The sequence below is a fragment of the Ranitomeya imitator genome, chromosome 3 (assembly GCF_032444005.1).
Source record: "Ranitomeya imitator isolate aRanImi1 chromosome 3, aRanImi1.pri, whole genome shotgun sequence".
Lineage (NCBI taxonomy): Eukaryota > Metazoa > Chordata > Amphibia > Anura > Dendrobatidae > Ranitomeya > Ranitomeya imitator.
In genome coordinates this window covers 731040136-731067594 of record NC_091284.1, presented here as the reverse complement: position 1 = coordinate 731067594, position 27459 = coordinate 731040136, and the positions used below count along the sequence as shown (strand labels likewise).

Below are 27459 nucleotides of genomic sequence, written 5' to 3'. Positions count from 1 at the left end.
TGGTCCTTGGCTCTTGGACAACTCTTCTCATAATTTTTTTCACTCCTCTGTCTGAAATCTTGAGAGGAGCACCTGGTCATGGATGGTTTATAGACAAATGATGTTCCTTCCATTACTGGATTATGGCCCCAATAGTGCTCACTGGAAACTTCAGTAATTTAGAAATTATTTTGTAACCAATGCCATTAGCATGTTTTGCAACAACAGGGTTGTAAAGGGTTTAACCCTGCTGTACTGTTCGGGTCAATATGACCCAAAATTATTTTTGAGATCCTGTAGATTTTTTTAAATGAGGATTTGAAACTAGTGGTATCTTGACTTCTCCTCATTTGTGGAGCTCTATATATTTTTTTGGTTTGTTTGTTTTGCTTACTTTTTGCTACATGCTGATTGTTACACTTGTACTGTTCGGGTCAATATGACCCGATAGCATTTTATACTGTTCTACAGGTCTCTGATTGTTTCTAACTGCAAAAGTTATGTTTTTTTATGTGTACTTAATCTCAAAATGGTGGTGGTTTCACTGTTCTTATCAGTAAACAAGTAATTATCTTGTATTATCCATTTGCTGTTTGTGAGAGAGGAGACTGGATGACTATCATTCAAAGGTTTCATGAAATTTCTAGAGTACTGCGGTTTGATTCTAAAACAGGTAGAATGGAAAGAAGAGCTAAAGATAAACTAGCACCTATTAGAAATGTTTGGAATCAATGGGTAGAGATTCTACCAATATTGTATAATAGTGGTGAAAATGTAACTGTTGATGAGCAACTGGTGGCATTCCGAGGTAGGTGCCCATTCATACAATATATACCAAGTAAGCCAGCAAAATACGGCATCAAGATCTGGACACTTTGCGACACTTTTCTGGAAATACACCTGTTGTTTCTTATGTTCCCAAAAAAAACCAAGCAGGTAATTCTAATGAGCACAATGCACCATGACAATGCCGTAAGTGATAGAGAAGACAGACAGCCTGACATTATTTTGGATTATGCCACAAAGGGAGCAGTTGATACTTTAGACCAAGCAATATCAACATATACATGCAAACGCAAAACCAATCGGTGGCCAATGATTTTATTTTATAACATACTGGACGTTTCTGCATACAATGCATTTGACTTATGGGGAGAAATCGACCCCGATTGGAACCGGAATAAGCTGCATAAAAGAAGATTATTTCTTGAGGAATTGGGCAAATCCCTGGTTAGGCCATATATTGAGAGCAGAAAAGTGACCCCCAGAAGTAAAGGAGCAACAGCCATTGTAAAAAGTGTTCAGGATGCTCAAGAAAGAGACTCCACATCCACGGCCTCCACCAGCACAGCTACCAGCAGCACAGCTACCAGCAAAAAAGGAAGAGATGTAGCTTCTGTCCATCTTCCTGTGACAATAAGACTAATCTGACATGTGCTGGATGTTCAAAATATCTGTGTAAAGGACATGTGTCTTATTATTGTGTTCAGTGTAAAAACGCATGAACATGTTCAGTTTTTCTTTTTTCTTTCTAAAAAGGTTGACGTTTTTATGATTTTTCATTTGTTGATTTATAAATATTGTTTTCAAAAAGTTAAATTTCATGTTTTAGTAATAGTAATTAGGGTTGAGCGAAACGGGTCGTTCATTTTCAAAAGTCGCCGACTTTTGGCAAAGTCGGGTTTCATGAAACCCGATCCGACCCCTGTGCGGGGTCGGCCATGCGGTATGCGACTTTCGCGCCAAAGTCGTGTTTCAATGACGCGAAAAGCGCCATTTCTCAGCCAATGAAGGTAAACGCAGAGTGTGGGCAGCGTGATGACATAGGTCCTGGTCCCCACCATCTTAGAGAAGGGCATTGCAGTGATTGGCTTGCTGTCTGCGGCGTCACAGGGGCTATAAAGGGGCGTTCCCGCCGACCGCCATGTTACTGCTGCTGATCTGAGCTTAGGGAGAGGTTGCTGCCGCTTCGTCAGAAGCAGGGATAGCGTTAAGCAGGGTCCATTAACCACCAAACCGCTTGTGCTGTAGCGATTTCCACTGCCCAACACCACCTTCGGTGTGCAGGGACAGTGGAAGCTACATTTTTTTTTTTCCTCAGTGCTGTAGCTCATTGGGCTGCCCTAGAAGGCTCCCTGATAGCTGCATTGCTGTGTGTACGCCGCTGTGCAAACCAACTGCTTTTTTCAAAGCACAAATCCTCTTGTTCCTTCCTTTCTGCACAGCTATCTTTTTTGTTTGTACACACTTTTTATTTAATTTGTGCATCAGTCCACTCCTTATTGCTGCCTGCCATACCTGGCTGAGATTACTGCAGGGAGATAGTAATTGAAGGACACTCCCTGTTTTTTTTTTTTTTTTTGTGGGAGATTAAGATTGACATTTCTGCTAGAGTGCCATCCCTGTCTGTGTCATCTCTCACTCAGTGGGCCATAGAAAGCCTATTTATTTTTTTGCTTGATTTGGGTTATAAAATCTACCTGAAAAAATCACTACATCAATCAGTGGGAGAAAAATATTGGCCTCAGGGCTTGTGTGCCACTCTTGACTCCTGTGTGCATCATCACTCACTCAGTGGGCCATAGAAAGCCTATTTATTTTTTTGCTTGATTTTGGTTCTAAAATCTACCTGAAAAAATCACTACATCAATCAGTGGGAGAAAAATATTGGTCTCAGGGCTTGTGTGCCACTCCTGACTCCTGTGTGCATCATCACTCACTCAGTGGGCCATAGAAAGCCCATTTTTTTTTTTTTGCTTTATTTGGGTTCTAAATTCTACCTGAAAAAATCAATAAATCAATCAGTGGGAGATTAATATTGGCCTTTGGGCTTGTGTGCCAGTCCTAAGCGTGCCATCTCTTTCTCTCAGATAGTGGGCCATAGAAAGCCTATTTTTTTTTTTTTTTATTGGGTTTATACATTTTCCCTGGAACCAAAAAAAAAAAAGTGGGAGATTAATATTGGCCTCTGGGCTTGTGTGCCAGTCCTGAGCGTGCCATCTCTCTCACAAATAGTGGGCCATAGAAAGCCTATTTATTTTTTTGCTTGATTTGGGTTCTAAAATGTACCTGAAAAAATCACTACATCAATCAGTGGGAGAAAAATATTGGCCTCAGGGCTTGTGTGCCACTCCTGACTCCTGTGTGCATCATCACTCACTCAGTGGGCCATAGAAAGCCCATTTTTTTTTTTTTTTTGCTTTATTTGGGTTCTAAATTCTACCTGAAAAAATCAATATATCAATCAGTGGGAGATTAATATTGGCCTTTGGGCTTGTGTGCCAGTCCTAAGCGTGCCATCTCTCTCTCTCAGATAGTGGGCCATAGAAAGCCTATTTATTTTTATTTTTTTTTATTGGGTTTATAAATTTTCCCTGGAAAAAAAAAAAAAAAGTGGGAGATTAATATTGGCCTCTGGGCTTGTGTGCCAGTCCTGAGCGTGCCATCTCTCTCACAAATAGTGGGCCATAGAAAGCCTATTTATTTTTTTTTTTTTGGTTTTATAAATTCTCCCTTAAAAAAAAAGGGAGATTAATATTGGCCCTTGTTCTTGTGTGCCAGTCCTAAGCGTGCCATCTCTCTCTGTCTCTCAGATACTGGGCCATAGAAAGCCTATTTATTATTTTTTTTATTGGGTTTATAAATTTTCCCTGGAACAAAAAAAAAAAAGTGGGAGATAAATATTGGCCTCTGGGCTTGTGTGCCACTCCTGACTCCTGTGTGCGTCATCTCTCACTCAGTGGGCCATAGAAAGCCTTTTTTTGTTTTATTTGTTTTCTAAATTCTCCCTGAAAAAATCATTTTATTTTATTTGGTTTCTAAATTCTTCCTGAAAAAATCATTTTATTCTATTATTTTTTTTTCCTAAAGTCTCCCTGAAAAAAAAAAAAAAAAACAAATCAGTGGGAGATTAATATTGCCCTTTCTGCTTGTGTGCCAGTCTTGACTCCTGGGTGTGCCATCTCTCTCTCTCTCTCCAATTGTGGGCCATAGAAAGCCTATTATTTTTTTAGCTTGATTTGGGTTCCAAAATCTACCTGAAAAAATCACTACATCAATCAGTGGGAGATAAATATTGGCCTCTGGGCTTGTGTGCCACTCCTGACTCCTGTGTGCGTCATCTCTCACTCAGTGGGCCATAGAAAGCCTTTTTTTGTTTTATTTGTTTTCTAAATTCTCCCTGAAAAAATCATTTTATTTTCTTTGGTTTCTAAATTCTTCCTGAAAAAATAATTTTATTCTATTTTTTTTTCCTAAAGTCTCCCTGAAAAAAAAAAAAAAAAAAACACATCAGTGGGAGATTAACATTGCCCTTTCTGCTTGTGTGCCAGTCTTGACTCCTGGGTGTGCCATCTCTCTCTCTCTCCAATTGTGGGCCATAGAAAGCCTATTATTTTTTTAGCTTGATTTGGGTTCCAAAATCTACCTGAAAAAATCACTACATCAATCAGTGGGCGATAAATATTGGCCTCTGGGCTTGTGTGCCACTCCTGACTCCTGTGTGCGTCATCTCTCACTCAGTGGGCCATAGAAAGCCTTTTTTTGTTTTATTTGTTTTCTAAATTCTCCCTGAAAAAATCATTTTATTTTCTTTGGTTTCTAAATTCTTCCTGAAAAAATCATTTTATTCTATTTTTTTTTTTCCTAAAGTCTCCCTGAAAAAAACAAAAAAAAAAACAAATCAGTGGGAGATTAATATTGCCCTTTCTGCTTGTGTGCCAGTCTTGACTCCTGGGTGTGCCATCTCTCTCTCTCTCTCTCTCCAATTGTGGGCCATAGAAAGCCTATTATTTTTTTAGCTTGATTTGGGTTCCAAAATCTACCTGAAAGAATCACTACATCAATCAGTGGGAGATAAATATTGGCCTCTGGGCTTGTGTGCCACTCCTGACTCCTGTGTGCGTCATCTCTCACTCAGTGGGCCATAGAAAGCCTTTTTTGTTTTATTTGTTTTCTAAATTCTCCCTGAAAAAATCATTTTATTTTATTTGGTTTCTAATTTCTTCCTGAAAAAATCATTTTATTCTATTATTTTTTTTTCCTAAAGTCTCCCTGAAAAAAAACAACAAAAAAACAAATCAGTGGGAGATTAATATTGCCCTTTCTGCTTGTGTGCCAGTCTTGACTCCTGGGTGTGCCATCTCTCTCTCTCTCCAATTGTGGGCCATAGAAAGCCTATTATTTTTTTAGCTTGATTTGGGTTCCAAAATCTACCTGAAAAAAATCACTACATCAATCAGTGGGAGATAAATATTGGCCTCTGGGCTTGTGTGCCACTCCTGACTCCTGTGTGCGTCCTCTCTCACTCAGTGGGCCATAGAAAGCCTTTTTTTGTTTTATTTGTTTTCTAAATTCTCCCTGAAAAAATCATTTTATTTTATTTGGTTTCTAATTTCTTCCTGAAAAAATCATTTTATTCTATTATTTTTTTTCCTAAAGTCTCCCTGAAAAAAACAAAAAACAAAACAAATCAGTGGGAGATTAATATTGCCCTTTCTGCTTGTGTGCCAGTCTTGACTCCTGGGTGTGCCATCTCTCTCTCTCTCTCCAATTGTGGGCCATAGAAAGCCTATTATTTTTTTAGCTTGATTTGGGTTCCAAAATCTACCTGAAAAAAATCACTACATCAATTAGTGGGAGATAAATATTGGCCTCTGGGCTTGTGTGCCACTCCTGACTCCTGTGTGCGTCATCTCTCACTCAGTGGGCCATAGAAAGCCTTTTTTTGTTTTATTTGTTTTCTAAATTCTCCCTGAAAAAATCATTTTATTTTATTTGGTTTCTAAATTCTTCCTGAAAAAATCATTTTATTCTATTTTTTTTTCCTAAAGTCTCCCTGAAAAAAAACAAAAAAAACCCAAATCAGTGGGAGATTAATATTGCCCTTCCTGCTTGTGTGCCAGTCTTGACTCCTGGGTGTGCCATCTCTCTCTCTCTCTCTCTCCAATTGTGGGCCATAGAAAGCCTATTATTTTTTTAGCTTGATTTGGGTTCCAAAATCTACCTGAAAAAATCACTACATCAATCAGTGGGAGATAAATATTGGCCTCTGGGCTTGTGTGCCACTCCTGACTCCTGTGTGCGTCATCTCTCACTCAGTGGGCCATAGAAAGGCTTTTTTTGTTTTATTTGTTTTCTAAATTCTCCCTGAAAAAATCATTTTATTTTATTTGGTTTCTAAAATCTTCCTGAAAAAATCATTTTATTCTATTATTTTTTTTTCCTAAAGTCTCCCTTAAAAAAAAAAAAATCAAATCAGTGGGAGATTAATATTTACATTTGTGCTTCAGTGACAGTCCTGCGTGTGTGGCATCTCTCTCATTTGTTGCCACCAACAACAGAGTGTGTAACATTGTGCCTGATTTTCGTTGTGGTCTCACTCACCTGTAAAGGGGTAGCTAAATCATACTGAAGTTATAGCTCACCGTGTAATTTGTGTGACAGCAACAAATACCGTTAGTTTGTTTACGTTTTTAAAACAATGAGGAAGTATGGTGGAAGAGGTCGTGGCCGGGGGCGTTCATTGTCAGCTGGTAATGAGGGTAGTGGTAGTGGTGGAGCATCAGCTGGTCGTGGGAAAAAAAAATATTGCACCTAAGTCTGGAGCTGTGGAGCCAGGTTCGTCGTCAGGCTACACAAGGCCTCGAACGCTCCCTTTTCTGGGAGTAGGAAAACCGCTTTTAAAGCCGGAGCAGCAAGAGCAAGTTTTGGCTTATCTTGCTGACTCAGCCTCTAGCTCTTTTGCCTCCTCTCGTGAAACTGGTAAATGTCAAAGCAGCGCGTCGTTAGTGGATGTTCACGGTCAGGGACAAGTCGCTTCCTTGTCCTCTTCAGCAAAAACAACAACAGAGAAGAATGCAGCAGGCGACACAACGGGTTACTCCATGGAGCTCTTTACACATACCGTCCCTGGCTTAGAAAGTGAAGCAGTTAACAGTCCATGCCCATTACAAGTTGAATCTGACATGGAGTGCACTGATGCACAGCCACAGCCAGACTACTATGCTGGTCCTTTGACTCAGACCACAACATTGCCCTCGCAGGGTGCTGATCAAGAATCAGACCCTGATGAGACTATGTTGCCCCATCACGAACGCTATACCACCGACCGACACGGTGACACAGACGAAGTTGCACACGAGCTACAAGAAGAGGTAATAGATGACCCAGTTCTTGACCCCAATTGGCAGCCATTGGGGGAACAGGGTGCAGGCGGCAGCAGTTCTGAAGCGGAGGAGGAGGGGCCGCAGCAGGCATCAACATCGCAACAGGTTCCATCTGCCGGGCCCGTATCTTGCCCAAAACGCGTGGCAAAGCCAAAACCTGTTGGAGGACAGCGTGGCCATCCGGTTAAAGCTCAGTCTGCAATGCCTGAAAAGGTATCCGATGCTAGACAGAGTGCAGTCTGGCATTTTTTTAAACAACATCCAATTGATCAGCGCAAAGTCATCTGTCAAAAATGTTCAACTACCTTAAGCAGAGGACAGAATCTGAAAAGTCTCAATACAAGTTGCATGCATAGACATTTAACCACCATGCATTTGCAAGCCTGGACTAACTACCAAACGTCCCTTAAGGTTGTAGCACCCTCGGCCAATGAAGCTAGTCAGCAACGCAACATCCCTTCCGGCAGTGTAGGGCCACCATTTTCCGCACCACCTGCAGTATCTGTGCAGGTTTCTTTGCCAGGCCAAAGCAGTCAGGGTCAGGGAATCACCAGTTTCGTAGTAGGAAACACTGCATCTAGGGCACCGGCGGCAACAATACCATCTCCCACCGTCTCTCAGTCTGCCATGTCCACCGGCACCCCCGCTAGTTCCACGATCTCCAGCTCTCCAGTCCAGCTCACCCTACATGAGACTATCGTTAGAAAAAGGAAGTACTTAGCCTCGCATCCGCGTACACAGGGTTTGAACGCACACATAGCTAGACTAATCTCGTTAGAGATGATGCCCTACCGGTTAGTTGAAAGCGAAGCTTTCAAAGCCCTGATGTACTACGCTGTACCACGCTACGAGCTACCCAGTCGACACTTTTTTTCCAGAAAAGCCATCCCAGCCCTCCACCAGCATGTTAAAGAGCGCATCGTCCATGCACTCAGGCAATCTGTGAGCACAAAGGTGCACCTGACAACAGATGCATGGACCAGTAGGCATGGCCAGGGACGTTACGTGTCCATCACGGCACACTGGGTAAATGTGGTGGATACAGGGTCCACAGGGGACAGCAAGTTTGGGACAGTTCTGCCTAGCCCACGGTCTAGGAAACAATTGGCTGTAGCCGTTCGCACCCCCTCCTCCTCCTCTTCATCCTCCTGCAGAAGCGAGAGCTCGTCCACAGACCGCAGTCGCACAACCACTCCATCCGCAGCTGCCACTGTTGCACACCAGGTCTCCCATTATGGGGCAGCTACTGGCAAACGTCAGCAGGCTGTATTGGCTATGAAGTGTTTGGGCGACAACAGACACACCGCGGAAGTTCTGTCCGAGTTCTTGCAGAAAGAAACGCAGTCGTGGCTGGGCACTGTAGATCTTGAGGCAGGCAAGGTAGTGAGTGATAACGGAAGGAATTTCATGGCTGCCATCTCCCTTTCCCAACTGAAACACATTCCTTGCCTGGCTCACACCTTAAACCTGGTGGTGCAGTGCTTCCTGAAAAGTTATCCGGGGTTATCCGACCTGCTCCTCAAAGTGCGTGGACTTTGCTCACATATCCGCCGTTCGCCCGTACACTCCAGCCATACGCAGACCTATCAGCGTTCTTTGAACCTTCCCCAGCATCGCCTAATCATAGACGTTGCAACAAGGTGGAACTCAACACTGCACATGCTTCAGAGACTGTGTGAACAGAGGCGGGCTGTTATGTTTTTGTGGGAGGATACACATACACGGGCAGGCAGTAGGATGGCAGACATGGAGTTGTCAGGTGTGCAGTGGTCGAAGATTCAAGACATGTGTCAAGTCCTTCAGTGTTTTGAGGAATGCACACGGCTGGTTAGTGCAGACAACGCCATAATAAGCATGAGCATCCCCCTAATGCGTCTGCTGATGCAAAGTTTGACGCACATAAAGGATCAGGCGTCTGCAGCTGAGGAAGAGGAAAGCCTTGATGACAGTCAGCCATTGTCTGGCCAGGGCAGTGTACAGGACGAGGTAGCGTGCGAAGAGGAGGAGGAGGACGAGGAGGATTATGGGGATAATAATAATAATAATAATAATTTTTATTTATATAGCGCCAACATATTCCGCAGCGCTTTACAAATTATAGAGGGGACTTGTACATACAATAGACATTACAGCATAACAGAAATACAGTTCAAAACAGATACCAAGAGGAGTGAGGGCCCTGCTCGTAAGCTTACAAACTATGATGATTATATTTTTAATGAGGAAGCTTTTCCGGGGCCACTGGAAATTGGTGGCGCGGCAAGGCCGGGTTCTGGTTTTTTGAGGGACACAAGTGACGTGGATTTGCCTGAAACTGCCCCTCAACCAAGCACAACCGCAGATTTGAGAACTGGAACTTTGGCCCACATGGCGGATTATGCCTTACGTATCCTCAAAAGGGACACACGCATAACTAAAATGATGAATGATGACGATTACTGGTTGGCCTGCCTCCTTGATCCTCGCTATAAAAGGCAAATTGCAAAATATAATGCCACATGAGAACTTGGAACTAATATTAGCAACCAAACAATCAACTCTTGTTGACCGTTTGCTTCTGGCATTCCCTGCACACAGCGCCCGTGATCGTTCTCACACGAGCTGCAGGGGCCAGCAGACCAGAGGAGTTAGAGGGGCAGAAATCAGAAGTGGCGTTGGCCAGAGGGGTTTTCTGACCAGGTTGTGGAGTGATTTTGCTATGACCGCAGACAGGACAGGTACTGCAGCATCAATTCAAAGTGACAGGAGACAACATTTGTCCAGTATGGTTACAAACTATTTTTCATCCCTTATCGATGTTCTCCCTCAACCGTCATTCCCATTTGATTACTGGGCATCAAAATTAGACACCTGGCCAGAATTGGCAGAATATGCATTGCAGGAGCTTGCTTGCCCGGCAGCTAGTGTCCTATCAGAAAGAGTATTCAGTGCTGCAGGTTCAATACTAACAGAAAAAAGGACTCGCCTGGCTACCCAAAATGTAGATGATCTAACCTTCATTAAAATGAACCACAACTGGATTTCGAAATCTTTTGCCCCACCTTGCCCGGCTGACACCTAGCTTTCCTATGAAAAGGTCTTGCCTGTGGACTATTCTGAATGCCTTTTCCAATCTCGTAATTTTCAGCACCTGATTGTCCAGCATACGACATGTTTACACCTCACTAAATGGCCAAACTCCCCACACGGGGCCGTGGTATCGACACTTGGCGACAGCACCCGTGAGAGTGCAGTTTGTCTGAAGAGGTGGGTGAGCCCGCTTTTGGTCGACGGCACTGCCACTCGGTCCCTCCTAGTACAATAAAGTGTCTCTGGCGGTGGTGGTGCGCACCCAACGTCAGACACACCGTTGTAATATGAGGGGCCCTGGGCCTGTACCGCCGGCCACAAGACAGTTCCCCCCCCCAGCTCAAACAGTGCTCTACCACTAAATTATCTCACAGCTCCACCAATGTTTAGTCTATGCGCTGACATCCTTCAATGCCTGCCACTGACAATACCATTGTATTGACATTTTTGTTATGTTAGGCCTTCGATGCCTGTCTGTGGTCACTCCTTCCACTAGGCCTCCACTGACCACACCACTGCTGCCCGTGTACCCCTGGAACCAATTTAAAATTGCCTACAGCCAGCCCAATTTATTATGTTAGGGCTTCGAAGCCTGTCTGCGGTCCCTCCTTCCACTAGGCCTCCACTGACCACACCACTGCTGCCCGTGTACCCCTGGAACCAATTTAAAATTGCCTACAGCCATGTGTTATTATTTTAGGCCTTCGATGCCTGTCTGCGGTCACTCCTTCCACTAGGCCTCCACTGACCACACCACTGCTGCCCGTGTACCCCTGGAACCAATTTAAAATTGCCTACAGCCATGTGTTATTATTTTAGGCCTTCGATGCCTGTCTGCGGTCACTCCTTCCACTAGGCCTCCACTGACCACACCACTGCTGCCCGTGTACCCCTGGAACCAATTTAAAATTGCCTACAGCCATGTGTTATTATTTTAGGCCTTCGATGCCTGTCTGCGGTCACTCCTTCCACTAGGCCTCCACTGACCACACCACTGCTGCCCGTGTACACCTGGAACCAATTTAAAATTGCCTACAGCCATGTGTTATTATTTTAGGCCTTCGATGCCTGTCTGCGGTCACTCCTTCCACTAGGCCTCCACTGACCACACCACTGCTGCCCGTGTACCCCTGGAACCAATTTAAAATTGCCTACAGCCATGTGTTATTATTTTAGGCCTTCGATGCCTGTCTGCGGTCACTCCTTCCACTAGGCCTCCACTGACCACACCACTGCTGCCCGTGTACCCCTGGAACCAATTTAAAATTGCCTACAGCCATGTGTTATTATTTTAGGCCTTCGATGCCTGTCTGCGGTCACTCCTTCCACTAGGCCTCCACTGACCACACCACTGCTGCCCGTGTACCCCTGGAACCAATTTAAAATTGCCTACAGCCATGTGTTATTATTTTAGGCCTTCGATGCCTGTCTGCGGTCACTCCTTCCACTAGGCCTCCACTGACCACACCACTGCTGCCCGTGTACCCCTGGAACCAACATCAGAAAATATAAAAATAAGTATTTTGCTTATAAAAAAGAAAATACTGGAGAGATATCAAATGCAGACATTTTAACATTAAAAACAAACACATACAACAAAAATCTGGTACAGTACTAAAAATGGCCACCAGCTACAATAACTTTCTCCTGCAAGTAGTTAACTGAAAGGTTTTTTCAATTTTAAACACAGATATGGCATCCACCGAGTGTTGTCCTGTCGCGTCTTCTTTATATTATTGCCAAGAAGATGCAAAACAATGAAAATAATAAAATCATTATTTACCAAAAAAATAGAGTAAGTCAAAACCACATTGCAAATAAACATTCATTGCAAATAAAGAAGCAGGGCGCGTCCGAGGGTGAGTATATACCTAATAAGAATATAATCACCCTCGGACGCGCCCTGCTTCTTTCCGACAGCCTTCCTTCCTAAGAATCAGCCCTTCCGTGGTGTAGAGAGAGGGTTTGTTACACTCCAAGGTGTTCCCCAGGTTGCCTTTCCTGAGCTTCGATCTTCCGGCTCTCGTTTAGTAGTTGTTGGAAACTACGCTGCATTGGGCCTACAAATTGGGTATGGGGTGTAGAGAGATGGTGTGTTCCACTCCAAGGTGTTCCCCAGGTTGCCTTTCCTGAGCTTCGATCTTCCGGCTCTCGTTTAGTAGTTGTTGGAAACTACGCTGCATTAGGCCTACAAATTGGGTATGGGGTGTAGAGAGATGGTGTGTTCCACTGTAGAGAGATGGTGTGTTCCACTCCAAGGTGTTCCCCAGGTTTCCTCGCCAATGCTTCGATCATCATGCTCTCGTTTAGTAGTTGTTGGAAACTACGCTGCATTAGGCCTACAAATTGGGTATGGGGTGTAGAGAGATGGTGTGTTCCACTCCAAGGTGTTCCCCAGGTTTCCTCTCCATTGCTTCGATCTTCATGCTCTCGTTTAGTAGTTGTTGGAAACTACGCTGCATTAGCCCTACAAATTGGGTATGGGGTGTAGAGAGATGGTGTGTTACACTCCAAGGTGTTCCCCAGGTTTCCTCTCCATTGCTTCGATCTTCCGGCTCTCGTTTAGTAGTTGTTGGAAACTACGCTGCATTAGGCCTACAAATTGGGTATGGGGTGTAGAGAGATGGTGTGCTCCACTGTAGAGAGATGGTGTGTTCCACTCCAAGGTGTTCCCCAGGTTTCCTCGCCAATGCTTCGATCATCATGCTCTCGTTTAGTAGTTGTTGGAAACTACGCTGCATTAGGCCTACAAATTGGGTATGGGGTGTAGAGAGATGGTGTGTTCCACTCCAAGGTGTTCCCCAGGTTTCCTCTCCATTGCTTCGATCTTCATGCTCTCGTTTAGTAGTTGTTGGAAACTACGCTGCATTAGGCCTACAAATTGGGTATGGGGTGTAGAGAGATGGTGTGTTCCACTCCAAGGTGTTCCCCAGGTTTCCTCTCCATTGCTTCGATCTTCCGGCTCTCGTTTAGTAGTTGTTGGAAACTACGCTGCATTGGGCATACAAATTGGGTATGGGCTGTAGAGAGATGGTGTGTTCCACTCCAAGGTGTTCCCCAGGTTGCCTTTCCTGAGCTTCGATCTTCCGGCTCTCATTTAGTAGTTGTTGGAAACTACGCTGCATTAGGCCTACAAATTGGGTATGGGGTGTAGAGAGATGGTGTGTTCCACTGTAGAAAGATGGTGTGTTCCACTCCAAGGTGTTCCCCAGGTTTCCTCGCCAATGCTTCGATCATCATGCTCTCGTTTAGTAGTTGTTGGAAACTACGCTGCATTAGGCCTACAAATTGGGTATGGGGTGTAGAGAGATGGTGTGTTCCACTCCAAGGTGTTCCCCAGGTTTCCTCGCCAAGGCTTTGATTATCATGCTCTCGTTTAGTAGTTGTTGGAAACTACGCTGCATTAGACCTACAAATTGGGTATGGGGTGTAGAGAGATGGTGTGTTCCACTCCAAGGTGTTCTCCAGGTTGCCTTTCCTGAACTTCTATCTTCAGGCTCTCATTAAATTGTGGTTAAACGGAACAACTGCATTTGGCGTACTAGTTGGTTTGGGGCCTACTATCGGTGTCTGCCGCTCCTTGCTGTTCTCCTGGTTTCCTGTCCTGAAATTCCGTTTTCAGGCGCTCGTTAAGTAGTTGATAATGTTAGACTGCATTTGGCCTACTAGTTGAGTTGGGGCCTACTATCGGTGTCTGCCACTCCTTGCTGTTCTCCTCCACTGAACAAAGCTGTGCCGCCTGTTTACTACTGTTGCCAATATTGAACTGCATTTCGACTACTTACTGATTTGGGCCTACTCTCTGTGTCAGCCTCTCATTCCAGTTGTCCTCCACTGCAATGCCCCCTGATTAGTCCTGTGTTACGAATTTTGAACTGCATTTAGCCCACTTTATTCTTTGGGCCTATATCTGTGTTTCCTCCTCATCCTGCCCATTGCCCAGCCAGTGATAGATGAGTCTGCTGGTACATTGACCCATAACACAACATTTCCCGTGCACGCTACACTGCAAGATTGTGACCCTGCTGAAAGTCAGGTCCCCCTTCCCGCATACCATACCACCTTACACGGGGACAAACAGGAAGGTGCAGATGAAAGTGCAGGTTCCTTCATCAGGTGGGGGGAGGAATACTAGTTGGCGACGTCACTGGCACAGGGCCTCTCATGGTACGCAAAAGTGTTGCTGCCGGTGGGAGGCGCCCCCGCCGTGCAAACACACCGCTGTACTTTGAGGGGCCCTGTGCCAGTGCCAATGCCAACGAGTGGGCCCCCCCCTGCTTGCTCAGGTTCACAGCACTTGCAAAGTTGAAATACTTACCTCTCCCTGCTCCACTGCCGTGACGTGGTCCAGATTTCCTGGGCCCACTAATTACTTGAACCAGCCCTACCCACCACAACTTTAGCCAAATGAACCCCAATTTCAAATGCCTTCCAATTATTATAAGGTAAATTACGCTTGACAAGCTTCATTAAGAAGAATGGATGGTTTTGACATTAAAATGGGCACTCTAGGTGTTTTCCTGGCCCCCACTCACTGTCGACTATGCTGCCCCATTGACTTGCATTGGGTTTCGTTTTTCGGTCGATCCCGACTTTACGTCATAATCGGCCGATTTCACTCGACCCGACTTTTGAGATAGTCGGGTTTCGCGAAACCCGGCTCGACTCTAAAAAGGTCAAGGTCGCTCAACTCTAATAGTAATGTAAAATTTCTTTGTTATTTGTGTGCAGAATGCCAACAATCAAAGATAATTGTAAAAAGCCTGTGTAACCTTTTTATGAAAAAAAAAAAAATTATTAAGTTTAAATTTTTCATTTGTTTATGATCAACCATGTTCACATACAGTATATTAATGAAAAAATGATTCAAATAAAACACTTAGAGTAGCTAAAAATCAAGAATTAATAGGTCGGGTCATATTCACCCGGGAACAGTACAAGTGTATAGCAAATGCGAACACAACAGCAGGGTTAAGACATCTCTCTGGTTTCACCCATCTCATGAGATGTTTCTTGTGTGGCACCTTGGTAATGGGAATCCATTTTATAAGCAATCTGTTGAACCAGCTGATATTATTTTTCACTAAGTGGCAGGATTGCTTTCTAATTACAGATATATATTTCAGCTGGTGTCATGTGTTCAATACTTTTTACCTGTGTCATTTCTTAATTTGCATATTTAATTTCCCAGAAGAACATTGCAAGGCTTAAAAGTCTCCTCACCTTGGCATGGCAGGCTTGATATGTCACTCTATGCAAGGAGAAAGGTTACCTCTTGGATCCCAGTTAGACACCTCTCCCCCAGCCAAACCAGATCTCACACTTTGCACTGATGAGGGACAGTAGCTCAAAACACTGAGTCTACAAATTGAGATTATGATTTAGTTTTTATCCTACTGTAAAGTGACCAGGGTGGAGCTGTTGTGGTCCTGCACCCTGGCACTCCACAAAGGAAACATAATGTCTCTTCTGCTGTATGTGCAGCGTGCGCAGCACTACACTTACATTAATAACCAGAGTCCACTCTGGCTCCATATTCCTGGCTTCCAATTCCAGGTTTGCACAAATGATTCCAGACTCCATGTCCATAAATAACAGTTTAACTTTACTCGCCAGCGACTACAAAGGAGGGCAACAAAATTAACAAAGGGGATGTGGGAACTACAATAACCAGAAAGATTAGCAAAATTAGGATTATTTAATCGAGAAAAAAGATGACTGAGGGGCGATCTAATAACCATGTATAAGTCTATAAGCGGACAATACAAATATCTCTCCAAGGATCTGTTTATAACAAGGAAGCTGACGGTCACAAGGGGCATTCTCTGCGTCTGGAGGAGAGAAGGTTTTTCCACCAACATAGAAGAGAAATTCCTTGCCTGAGGAGGTGGTGATGGTGAACTCAGTCGAGGGGTTCAAGAGAGGCCTGGATGTCTTCCTGGAGCTTAATAATATTGTAGCTTACAGTTATTAGGTTCTTTAGAAAGACGTAGATCTGGGGATTTATTCAGACGGAATATAGGCTGAAGTGGATGTGCAAATGTCTTTTTTCGGCCTTGCTAACTATGTTGCTATTTAGGTTCTTTAGAAGGACGTAGATCTGGGGATTTATTTTGACGGACTATAGGCTGAACTGGATGGACAAATGTCTCTTTTCGGCCTTGCTAACTATGTTACTATGTTACTTGTTACAGTTGCAGCACAGCTCACACACAATGGCATTCCTAGAGGTTTCCTTCCTTCTCTGACAACTTCTGTTTCTTCTCTCGGAAATCTCTGCCTCTTCTGACAATCCTTGTCTCTCCGGGCAATCTCTGCCTGTTCCGACAATCTCTGTCACTCCCGGCAATCTCTGCCTGTTACGACAATCTTGTCTCTTCTGGCAATCACTGCTCCGCAGACAGTCCTTTTCTCTTCTGCGGTGTCCGTGCCCCTAGTTCCACCAACTGCTTCCCATTCCCCTTGTCCAGTTTTAATTGGAAAAGGTAAAAGGTGCGCTCAGCTCTGCCTAGTACCAGTTTTAGGCTCCGGATCCTCCTTGGAATGGTTACCGTATAAGATGGTGGCCACTTGCACCAACCTGCTCAGCCTGTGGTCCCGTCTTGCCTCAGCAACTTCACCCCATGGCTATCTGACTATATACTCTCACTGCTACATCACTGCTCCTCACTGAACAGGAAGTCTCTTTACTATCACTCACTGCTCTGCACTACACCCATCTCTAACTTCTCCCAGTCTGGAAAACCCCTTGTGCTAACTTTGCTTGTGCTGGCACTCTCATTCCCTATCTCTAGTGTGCCCCACTATTCTAGACCCACTATTGTTCTATGCTACTGCTATTCTTCTATTCTATCCCTAATCCTAAACACAATACATGTAAAGTACATATACATTACAATAACAGTAAATTAATACATTAACATTTATAAACTCTATGGAACCGCACGTATTTAATGTGAACACAATTTAAAGAGGGGGAGGCATATGACGGCCTCTGTCACCCCTTTACACTACGTTGTATTGCAAGGCTCGTTAAAGCGTTGATATTAACTTTTTGGATTGCTACTTCCAATAACTGGCACTAGAGTTTTAGTCCTCTTCCTCTTTGAAGAGACAATTTACATATTTCTCATTATTACACATGACTTAATTTATGGATATATGGCAAAAATGAGGCAGCACTCCATCATTGCAGTGTTAAACGTGCAGGATTTTAATCAACCCACTGTTCAGGGCGACATTTCGGCTCTGAATGAGCCTTTCCTTAATTTATAGATACCTATGGTTTGAATTCTTTGCCTGTGTGGATTGGATGGTTTGTTACCGACATCTGGCGAAAATTTCCTGTCAATAGCACCTTTATAAATATGTTAAATTAAAAATTGATGATGTGTTTAAAAGTTATTTCACATGTCATATGTTTAAAAATTATTTCACATGCTATATATAGATCATCACTCATCTCAGTCGCACCATAATCTCTCTGAAAAGGATCTGCACAGGCCATGTGCACTAACTGCAAGTATAACATTTTTGCTATGTATGATAGCAGTTTTGTTTGACTGAACTCGGGCAAGCTCATCTTTGTCTGAAGTAGTTGGCTAGTTAGTCCCTGGATAAGGCTTGGGATTTATGTTTATGATTTTGTTTTTTGGTGCTGTGCAACATGTGGAAATAAACATTATTATATTTATGACATGAAATCCCTGTGCCAGTGGGAATGTTACTGACTACCAAAGAGAGGTAACAACTACAATTGATCGATAAAATGTGAGTGTGAAGTAACAGAGCATACATAGGATTGCACAGCGAAAATTGGATATCATGGTTAAAGGCAGCTACAGCATGGCAAATACAGTCTGAAAACATGCAGGAGCTTGTTAAGCAATTTGTCCCAGTGCAACATAAACAGCACCACCAGCAGCAGCAGACCCAACAGGAAACAAACAAACTCCTGATCCAATAGTTACAACAACAGCAGGAGTTGTGGCAGCAGTTACAACAGCAACAGGTTTAGCAGCAGCTTCAGCACCATATGGGTCTCCTGGCAGAAACTGTCTGGACCAGGGAGATGGCACTTCCCGCCAGCCATAGTGAGGGTACGCATGTGAGGTGAACGGAAGGCTTTGCAGAAAATTACTCTGAAGGATGACATTGAGGCTTTCTTGACTGTATTTGAGAGTGTCGTAGATGGAATAAATGCCCCAGAGCAATTGGCAGAGGTCCTAGCTCAGTAGCTTACTTGGTAACTACAGAAAGCGTACTCTGGCCTTGACCTGCAAGATGACAAGGAGTACTCCAAGCTGAAGGTGGAAATTTTTGCGTCATTGGCTGTAACCCTGTCAGTCTGGGCACAGCGTGTGTACCTCTGGTGCTACCAAAAGAACAAGTCTCCTTGGCCACAGATGTTCAATCTGTTACACCTAGTGCAGTGCAAAAATGGCTGCAGCCTGAGATCTGCTCTCCAGCAAAGATAGTGGAAGTGGACCGATTTATCCACTCAATGTCTAAATCCATGCAAAGCTGGGTTGCCGAGGAGATCCCCAGAATGTAGATGACCTTGTAAGCCTTGTGGAAAGATACGTGGCTATGGAAAACTCCCTGAGCAATCAAGGCAACCTAATGTCACCTGTCTGGGATACTCAAAAGATGTGACCCAGACAATGTCTGAGGGGTGCCCAAAAACCCAGGAGGGGCCAGAGCTGGGTTCAAGAGGTATATCTCTTAATATTGTCTGTGTGAGATGTCATGCCCCAGGTTATTTATCAGCCTACTGTCCCCTCACCTCAAAACCATTGGATAAATCCATAGGCTAGCGCTAATCCTACTTCTCCTACCCTACCTCCAGTGCAGTTCCTCATCCTGATATGGGGCCTCAGAAATACCATCTGACTGTGAAGTGTCCAAGTAACAGAACTTGTGCACTCAAGGAGCTTGATGACCCTGGTAAGGGCCACATTTCCACATGTGCTAGTCCATGGGAAGTGGCTGGGGGTAAGGTGTATCCATGGAGACAACAAGAAGTATCCCATGGCCCAGATCGATGTACAGACTTTGGCTCCATGTCTCACCAAGTGGGGAGTGGTCAAGGTTGTATTGTATGCTATTGTTATATTGTTATGAGTAGAAATTTTCCTTTTTTCCTTTGTGCCTGGACTTTTGGGCTAAGAATGTAGCACCCAGTAGTCCAGTATGTCACTAGGTGTTGGCTATGGTAACAAGGTCACATGATGTAAACGGTGAATCACCTTTCACTGTTCTGGCTAGAAAGCAGGATGAGGAAGCATCCCCTGAAGACAATGTCGCTTACCTGGACAAGTCCTAGCACAACTTTGGTACTGCCCAGCTCAGAGACTTTATAGTAAAATGTACTTTGGAAAAATGTAAGGGTGTTAAATGTTGTTCCCCAGGAGTTAGGAGACGATAATAGTTTTCTGCAATTGGCCAGGCTTAATGGTTTGTTGTTATGGTACAAAATAAAATACATAATTTTATCTATGTTCAATGTACAATTCGTACGACAACAGCATTCTGACGAACAGTAAGATTACATAGATATCAAACATATTCTTTTGTTTGCATATATTACTGCTTTTTTTTAAATCCAAAATTTTATAAAAATAAAGTTTACCATGAATAGAGCTGCATGACAGTTTGTCTTTACACATTCTGAACTATATTTTTATTGTTACTGCTTTTGGGTACATAACTTTTGATAGCTCTTTATTAAACTTTTTGAGGGGGTGCAGTGACCAAGAAATTATAATTCTAGCATTTCATCTTTTTCTTTAAATAATTAATTTTTTTGGTAAACCAAACTTTACAGATGCAGAAATACTATTCATACTCTTTTATTACTTTTTTTTTACATTTTTTATTATTTTTTCGATTTTTACAGGTTTTCAACTATTTTTCACAGATTTTTTTTTACTTCTCCTAGGGGACTTGAACATTCAGTTATATGATTGTTTGCAATACATACTGAAATACTTTAGTACTTTTTTGCAGTATATAGTGAAATGAAAAATATCCTATGAAATCCGGGCTGGACTTTCTAAGAGTACCAAGATGGCGGTAAAAAGGGGTTTTCATGGCATCTAAGTGGTTACACGGCAAAAATCAGAGTTGACTCCAATCACTGCTGTTAGAGGCAGGTGATGACTGTATAAAACATCCATGACCTCATGGAATATGGAATGGGTTCAACTCTTGAACCCAATCCATACAGTCACATCGGTGTGAATTGTCACATGTTAGCAATGGGTTAAACATGAAATATCCTTAATGTAAGTTGTTAAAAGCAAACATGATTTATGATTTTTTGGGACTGTGACATGAATATTCTTTTATAGATTATGGTCTATGTCACATGGGGATTCCTAAAATTAAAAGAAAGACTTTTGGGGCATGGGAGTGAGTTGGTAGGATCCATGATATTGTACATATTATATATCTAGTGGCAAAAAGAAGATTTGGAATCTGAAATGTCTACATCTATTTGAAGGCTTATGGAAGATTTAAGATGACTTGTTAATTTTGTGAAAAACAATGTAAATTGTGTGAATACGAAAATTATCATTTTATTTATCTAGTAGTTAGTTAAGTTTGATAAACAGTTTACATAAGGAAGGAGTTTGAATACTTGTGTTAAAAAATTACTGTACTTGATTAATTTCAATAAGCAAAAGAGGACAGAATTTTGAGTCAGAAAAGCAGAAAATGGTTTATTTTAGGAAGTTTCAAACACATTTCGGTATTTTCCGGCAAACATTTGCACACATAGAATTTTGTGACATTTTAATGACTTGTGTCCTGTGCTCAACAGAATGACTGCACACATAGTGGAACAAAACAACATATTGTTGATCTATAGCTTAGATGTTCTCTCATTTTTTTACCAAACTAATTAAATTAATCAATGGAAATCCATTACATGAACATTGCATGGAAAATTAAGTAAGCAGTACAATGAACAAATTAAATCTTTGCTTCCGAAAACGGCCTGTTCGCGAAGGATGGGGTGACTATAGCATTGCATTGGCAAATTGCAGACCACGCTGAAAAGGACAGTGCTAAGTAATGCAGCTGAAACATGGTAGATATAAGACATTGATCCATTAGAAATGCTGAGTGTAGTGAACAACTCCTTATGCAGGTTCTTGATACACCAAAATTGATGTAAGATATAGTATGTAGCAATATGGGGGTGGTGGTAGAAATTACACCTGAGCCCTGGAGCTTAAGATGGCCACATAAATGGCATCAGTTAAAGTGACATATAATAGTTGGGGCTCTAGTAAAAATGTTGCATTGGGGATCAAGAACCTTAGGATACCCCTTTGATTGATACATATGGTTGGAGTTGAATGTCAGATCTTACAGTAGCATTCTACTTTAAGGAGTGCAGTGTTTCCCGTGAGTTATTATAGCATTTTATCAAATTGTTTCATCTTTTAACATTTTAAATCATGACTTATAGAACCACATTATATTGTACGCTGCATATGGTTATGTCAAAAACTTAAAGGGAAAGGTAAGCATTACTCTGCTTTAAGGCATGGATGGCTAAGTGTAAGGAAGTACAGGGAAGCACAAAATTAGAGAATTGCACATTAATCCTTACAAGCTTTAAGCTTTTCTTGTGGTTGATGTTGTTTTTCTGACAATACTAACACTGGAGGTGCTTCCACCGCTAGAGTAACCCCCAGGGCTGAGCAGACCACCTGTACCATGCTCAAGAGATCCACTATGTAATCCCCCTGAGGCATATCCAGAACTTGATCCCATGGTACTTCCACTACTAAATCTGGTTCCAGACATATTTCTTCCACTGCTGGAGCTGAATCCCGATCCTCCGTGGATTCCACTTCCAGATTCGTAGCCTCCACCAGAAAGGAGTCCTCCAGTGCTTGCGCTTACCACGGCTGTGAAGAATAAAATATTAGTTACTGTGTGTCTTTCCAAAAATGAGAAATGGTGGTTGTAATATCTGGTGTGATACTTACAGATGCTGACACAGCCGCCATCTCCAGACAATCTGACAAAAAAAAAAAAAAAAAGAGAAATTGAGTAAAAAATAACTGTAGAACATCAGAGTATCATTATAGCTGAAAGACTCAACCCTTATATTACTTTAGCACATTTTAGTCCCCCTCAAGTAACAGAGTAAAATATCTCGAAATCTGGAAAATAAGAATTTTCACATTACATTTCACATAATTGTGAAATACATTCTCATTAGGTTGTAAAGGCTATCTTGCCTGCTGTAAATGACTATTGATTTTACAAGAACAGAAACAATTATGCAATATTCTGCAATCATCTCATACAAAAGACTTGCTTCATCAAAATTTAGGATATGGGGAAATTAATGCAGGCCTCACCAAAATTCCAAAAACAGAGCCAAATCCTGAAAAACTATTTCTTCACACATTAGTCCCGATGTTTACTAGTTTATATTCCATAGCTTAAGTTCAGAGAATCAAAATTATATCTTAATTTCTAGTGTTAATTCGATTTCACAAAAAAATCTGTTGCTTTACTACTCACCTGCTCTCTTCTCCTTCCAGCAGTTTCCTGTAGGTGGCGATCTCAATATCCAGAGCCAGTTTGACGTTCATCAATTCCTGGTATTCACGCAGTTGGCGAGCCATGTCCTGCTTGGCCTTCTGCAGAGCTTCCTCCAAGTCAGAGAGTTTAATCTTAGCATCTCGGACAGCAGCTTCACCACGTTCCTCAGCTTCGGTTATAGCAGCTTCTAACTTGGCACGCTTTAGAGTATGAAAGGGAATAGTTTTAGAATAATCCATGGAATTTAATTTATTCAGCAAATTTGCGTGTATGAAGAATATATATTAGTATTTTACAGATGCCGGCTGTTTATTTTCATGGTTGAGAAATTGTCTGACCATTGGTGATATATGTTAATAATGGTACCTGTGCTTTTGCGTTGTCTATTTCTCCCCTAAGTCTGTTGATAATTCTGTTTTGCTCAGCAATTTCATTTTTGGTGTTTCTTAAATCGTCTCCATGCTTACTAGCACTGATGCGCAGTTCCTCATACTGAAAAGAAGAGCACAAAGAACACCAATCTATTAATATAAAGAATTACAGAGTCATAGCAGATCATTCAATATGAATTCTGAATCACATAAAATAAATTGTCCATGAGCTTAAGAAACTTACCTTATTCTGATACCACGACTCAGCCTCTGCCCTGCTCTTGTTGGCGATATCCTCGTATTGAGCTCTGACTTCTGCGATGATGCTATCCATATCCAAGTCTCTGCTGTTATCCATGGACACGATAACTGATGTATCTGAGATCTGGGCATGAAGCTGATCTATTTCCTAAAATATAATAATCAACCATTATTTGATGCTATGTACTTGATTGAGCAATATTAGTTTACTGTTTGGAATTATTTTCATTTTTTTTTTGGTCATCTGTAGTATTCGTGAGATATGGCCAAGATCATAGGCGAATACCTTAATTTCTACTGTTGCTTTACATGGCAGAAAAGTAAACATCCAAAGTTGTTTTAGGATCTAAACAATTTACCTCATGTTATGGGGATGATAGATCACAAGTAGGAAATAAATGGAAGAAATTTTATAGAATATAATTATGGAGTAAAAATGTATTCTTGATCTGTTTTGGAAAGTTAGCTAGATATTTTATGGTGGGGTATTGTTATATATAGTATAAATATATGAAATATATGCAATAATATTACCATCTGGAACATTTCTCGCAGGAAGTTGATTTCATCTATCAGTGCTAACACTCTTGCCTCCAGTTCCGTCTTATTCAAGAAGGCTGCATCCACATCCTAAATCAGAGAGGTTATATTTCAAAATGCTGAAGTCATCAAGTTGAGAAGACTTTACGTCAACCTATCAAAACTATAAACACAAACTATATCCACATGTTGGCAAAATTGCTGAAGGCCACATATACAGAGGAAAAATCAGCAATCTCTAAGATTCATTGAAAGTTAACCTGAAAGAACATATCCATTTACATGTATGTATTCATTAAGTTCGTAATTGGAAAATAATATTCTCGTTGGTTAATTAGATCTAACTGATTAGTCAATACATATTGTGTGGGCAACATGTCTAAGGACTTGACTTTGACGTGAGCCTTTTTTACATGAGATTATATCATGATGACTATTTTCAAATTGTATGTAAATAATACCTTAAATTTAATTTTCTTAAAGGTTGTAATAAATCTTACATAAAACAAAATTGTAAAATTAAAGACACAAACTTTGGAAATCAGTGTCAAACTGCACACATCTTAGCAGAAGAAAAGATTAAAGTTACATAGGCTGGAAAGATTAATACTTATCAAATACTTTCAAGTCTATAGTGAAAGGTTCGTTAGTTAATGGGAATCTAGCTGTAAAAATGTCAGTATGGCATTATTCCGTCACTCAATGTAGCTGTGCACAGTAAATATCACAATAGCTAGTAATAAATGATTCAGCAACAACATAATAGCAAAGTTCTTGCCAGAACTTGAAGGACATTTTATAGCTATCCTTTATTTTATTGCACAAATGACTCATGAAACAATGGTTCAGCATTTCCTCCATAGAAAACGCATGAAATAAAATATATCAGTGTAATAACGAGAAACAGATGTTTTTTCTTGCCCTTAAACTGGGCAAGACAAAATAGCCTGTTGGCAGTTATCACCCATTGTCAAATGCATATGCCTTGCCAAAGCCACTGTATTAGATTCTCAAAGCAAAGGGTATTTGGAAGTTTAAATGGTTACTTGGCGATTTATTAAAAAAATGTAGACCTATAATGCCAATGATTACTAAGAAATTACTAAAAAAAACACAAACATGAAAACCACACTTCAAAGAAAAGTCCCAAATTACATTAGTTCAATACACAGAAAAAACCTTAGACAGTAGAAGTGAAAACCATTCATGACTGTCTCCACAATGTTTCACGGTGAGAAGGAAAAATACAAGGATAGTGACGTCCCAATGCAAAATGTCAATCACTATTATAATCAACAGTCATACATGCAATGTGACAACTTTTACATTATACACTCACTTTTTTAAGGACTACAAATTCATTCTCAGCGGTTGTGCGCTTATTGATCTCATCTTCGTATCTGAAGAAAGATTGAAATGTATAACATTTGCAACAACAAAAAAATCCTCATTACAAATAGAAACAACAGTCATTCTTATTGATAAATGTTGCTTTAAATTATGGTCATCTTGTTTTCTAATTATTCTGCAATTCTTACTTACTTTGTTTTAAAATCCTCCACCACATCTTGCATGTTTTTAAGCTCAGCATCCAGTCTTATTCTGTCCCCATTAAGGCCTTCAAGTTGCCTTCTTAGATTGTTCATGTAACTCTCAAAGTGGGGTTCTAGATAACTTTTTACTGTTTTTTGCTCTTGTAAAAGTGTCCATTTAGTGTCCAGCATTTTATTTTGTTGCTCTAGGAAACGGACCTGTAAATTAGTTTAAAAAAATCATTACAGGATGTGCTTACGATTTAGTTGTTTATGCTAAGAAAATATAATATAAACTCATACCTTGTCAATGAAGGAGGCAAATCTGTTATTGAGGGTTTTAATCTGGTCCTTTTCTTCTTTCCTTACTCTTTGTATGTTTGGATCAATCTCCAAATTTAGTGGTGTGAGGAGACTTTGGTTAACGGTAACGGGTGTGATGCCAGCTGTACCAAGCCCAGCACCATATCCACCACCAAACCCACTACCATAACCACCAAATCCCCCACCAACACCAAATCCAGCACCAGCACCATATCCACCACCGGCACCAAATCCAGAGCCAGCACCATATCCACCACCAACCCTACAGCTGAAGCTTGAACTACCACCTCCAAAGCCAGATCCACGTCCACCATACCCATATGAGCTCCTCATTGGCTGAACACTTCCAACTGAGATTCTGCTGCCACCTGAGCCTGAATTGTAAAGGCTTCTGCTACCAAAGCTTGGACCCCTTCGGAAAGAGGTTGCACTGAATCCACCCACATTCCTTGGTGTATAGGAAGAAGAAGAACTGAAGTTTTTAGAAGAAGTACGGCAGGTTTGGGTAGGCATTTTGTCTTGTTATTCAGGCTATGAAAAGATGATGAGATGCCTCAGAAGTGGAATTGAGAACAGCTTCTGATAGAACCAGCTCTGTTGGCATCTATTGGTGGTTGACCTTATATATAGATGACAGCTTGGGCTTGGTCAACAATAAAACAGAGAGACCCTTTTATTGGCTTCTATGGGCTGGCAGTGCCCTATCCTATTCACATTTCCTGAAAATAAAGACTCTCTCACACACCTTAGACAAAAATGTAATTATTTATATCTGGCGACGTCTGCCCCATAAAACTATAATAATTTTATACTGTTGAAACTGCAGAATCAGTACTAATGAATCAGTACTAACTGGCATATTTCCAGCGTTTCTCTGAAAAAATAAAAATAATCAGCGGGTAAGGTGTTACAATAAATTATTTGTAGCTTACAAGTGAACTGCTGTTTAGCTACATATTACTGAAATATATATTTAAGAATTACATGACTATATGAGAAACAGATCTCATAAAATTCAGTGGGAACAAGGCAAATACATATAGTCAGCAATGCATGCATTTTAGAAGAAAGCTTAACTGTAGACTGATCTTATAATCAAAATTGAGGTTTACCTATGGTGAGAGAAAGCATTTTTTTAATACTGGTCAGTCAGGAAACGTTATATCTAATCTTAATCTAATTTGATCTAACAAACAAATATAGCGGGATTTATTTATCAATGCACAATCTCCCAAATGTCAGGTTTTAGTATTTAAGGATCATATGGACAAATGGCTTATGTCACTAAGTTGGAAGAACTGTATTTTCTTTCTTTCATATAGGACATACTGTATATAGTAAATTATTTTACAAGTGCTGCAAATCAGAAAACCCACATCAAGAACACCTTTTCCTCTGCTTCTTTTTCCAAGAGCCTGCACTTTACTTCATACTGAAAATTGCTATTATCAGCCATGAAATAAGATCTCTGTTTATTATACAATCCAAATGAAGGAAGGGAAAGGCGATACAGTTGTTTCTAAAGGGTTAATCTGCAAAAAGAGGACATAATTGATTCCAAAGTGTTACTAAAAGAGAAAATAGGTTCTTTTAAAAGGTTACTCTACTATGCAGCTGCATGTGTCGAAGCTGTGAGAAAGTCACAAC

At 41.5% G+C, this 27459-nt stretch overlaps 1 protein-coding gene across 1 annotated transcript; it reads right to left on the bottom strand.

Annotated features, from left to right (window-relative positions):
• Nucleotides 1-20911: 20911 nt before the first annotated feature.
• LOC138670980 (keratin, type II cytoskeletal cochleal-like) lies at nt 20912-26462 on the bottom strand. The gene is made up of 9 exons (XM_069758808.1): nt 25792-26462; nt 25499-25707; nt 25296-25356; nt 23951-24046; nt 23400-23564; nt 23151-23276; nt 22764-22984; nt 22220-22251; nt 20912-22138 (listed from the first exon to the last, which is right to left on the bottom strand). The coding sequence occupies exons 1-9, from the start codon at nt 26323-26325 to the stop codon at nt 21843-21845; spliced, it is 1740 nt and encodes a 579-aa protein (XP_069614909.1). The 5' UTR covers nt 26326-26462; the 3' UTR covers nt 20912-21842.
• Between the last annotated feature and the right edge of the window lie 997 nt (nt 26463-27459).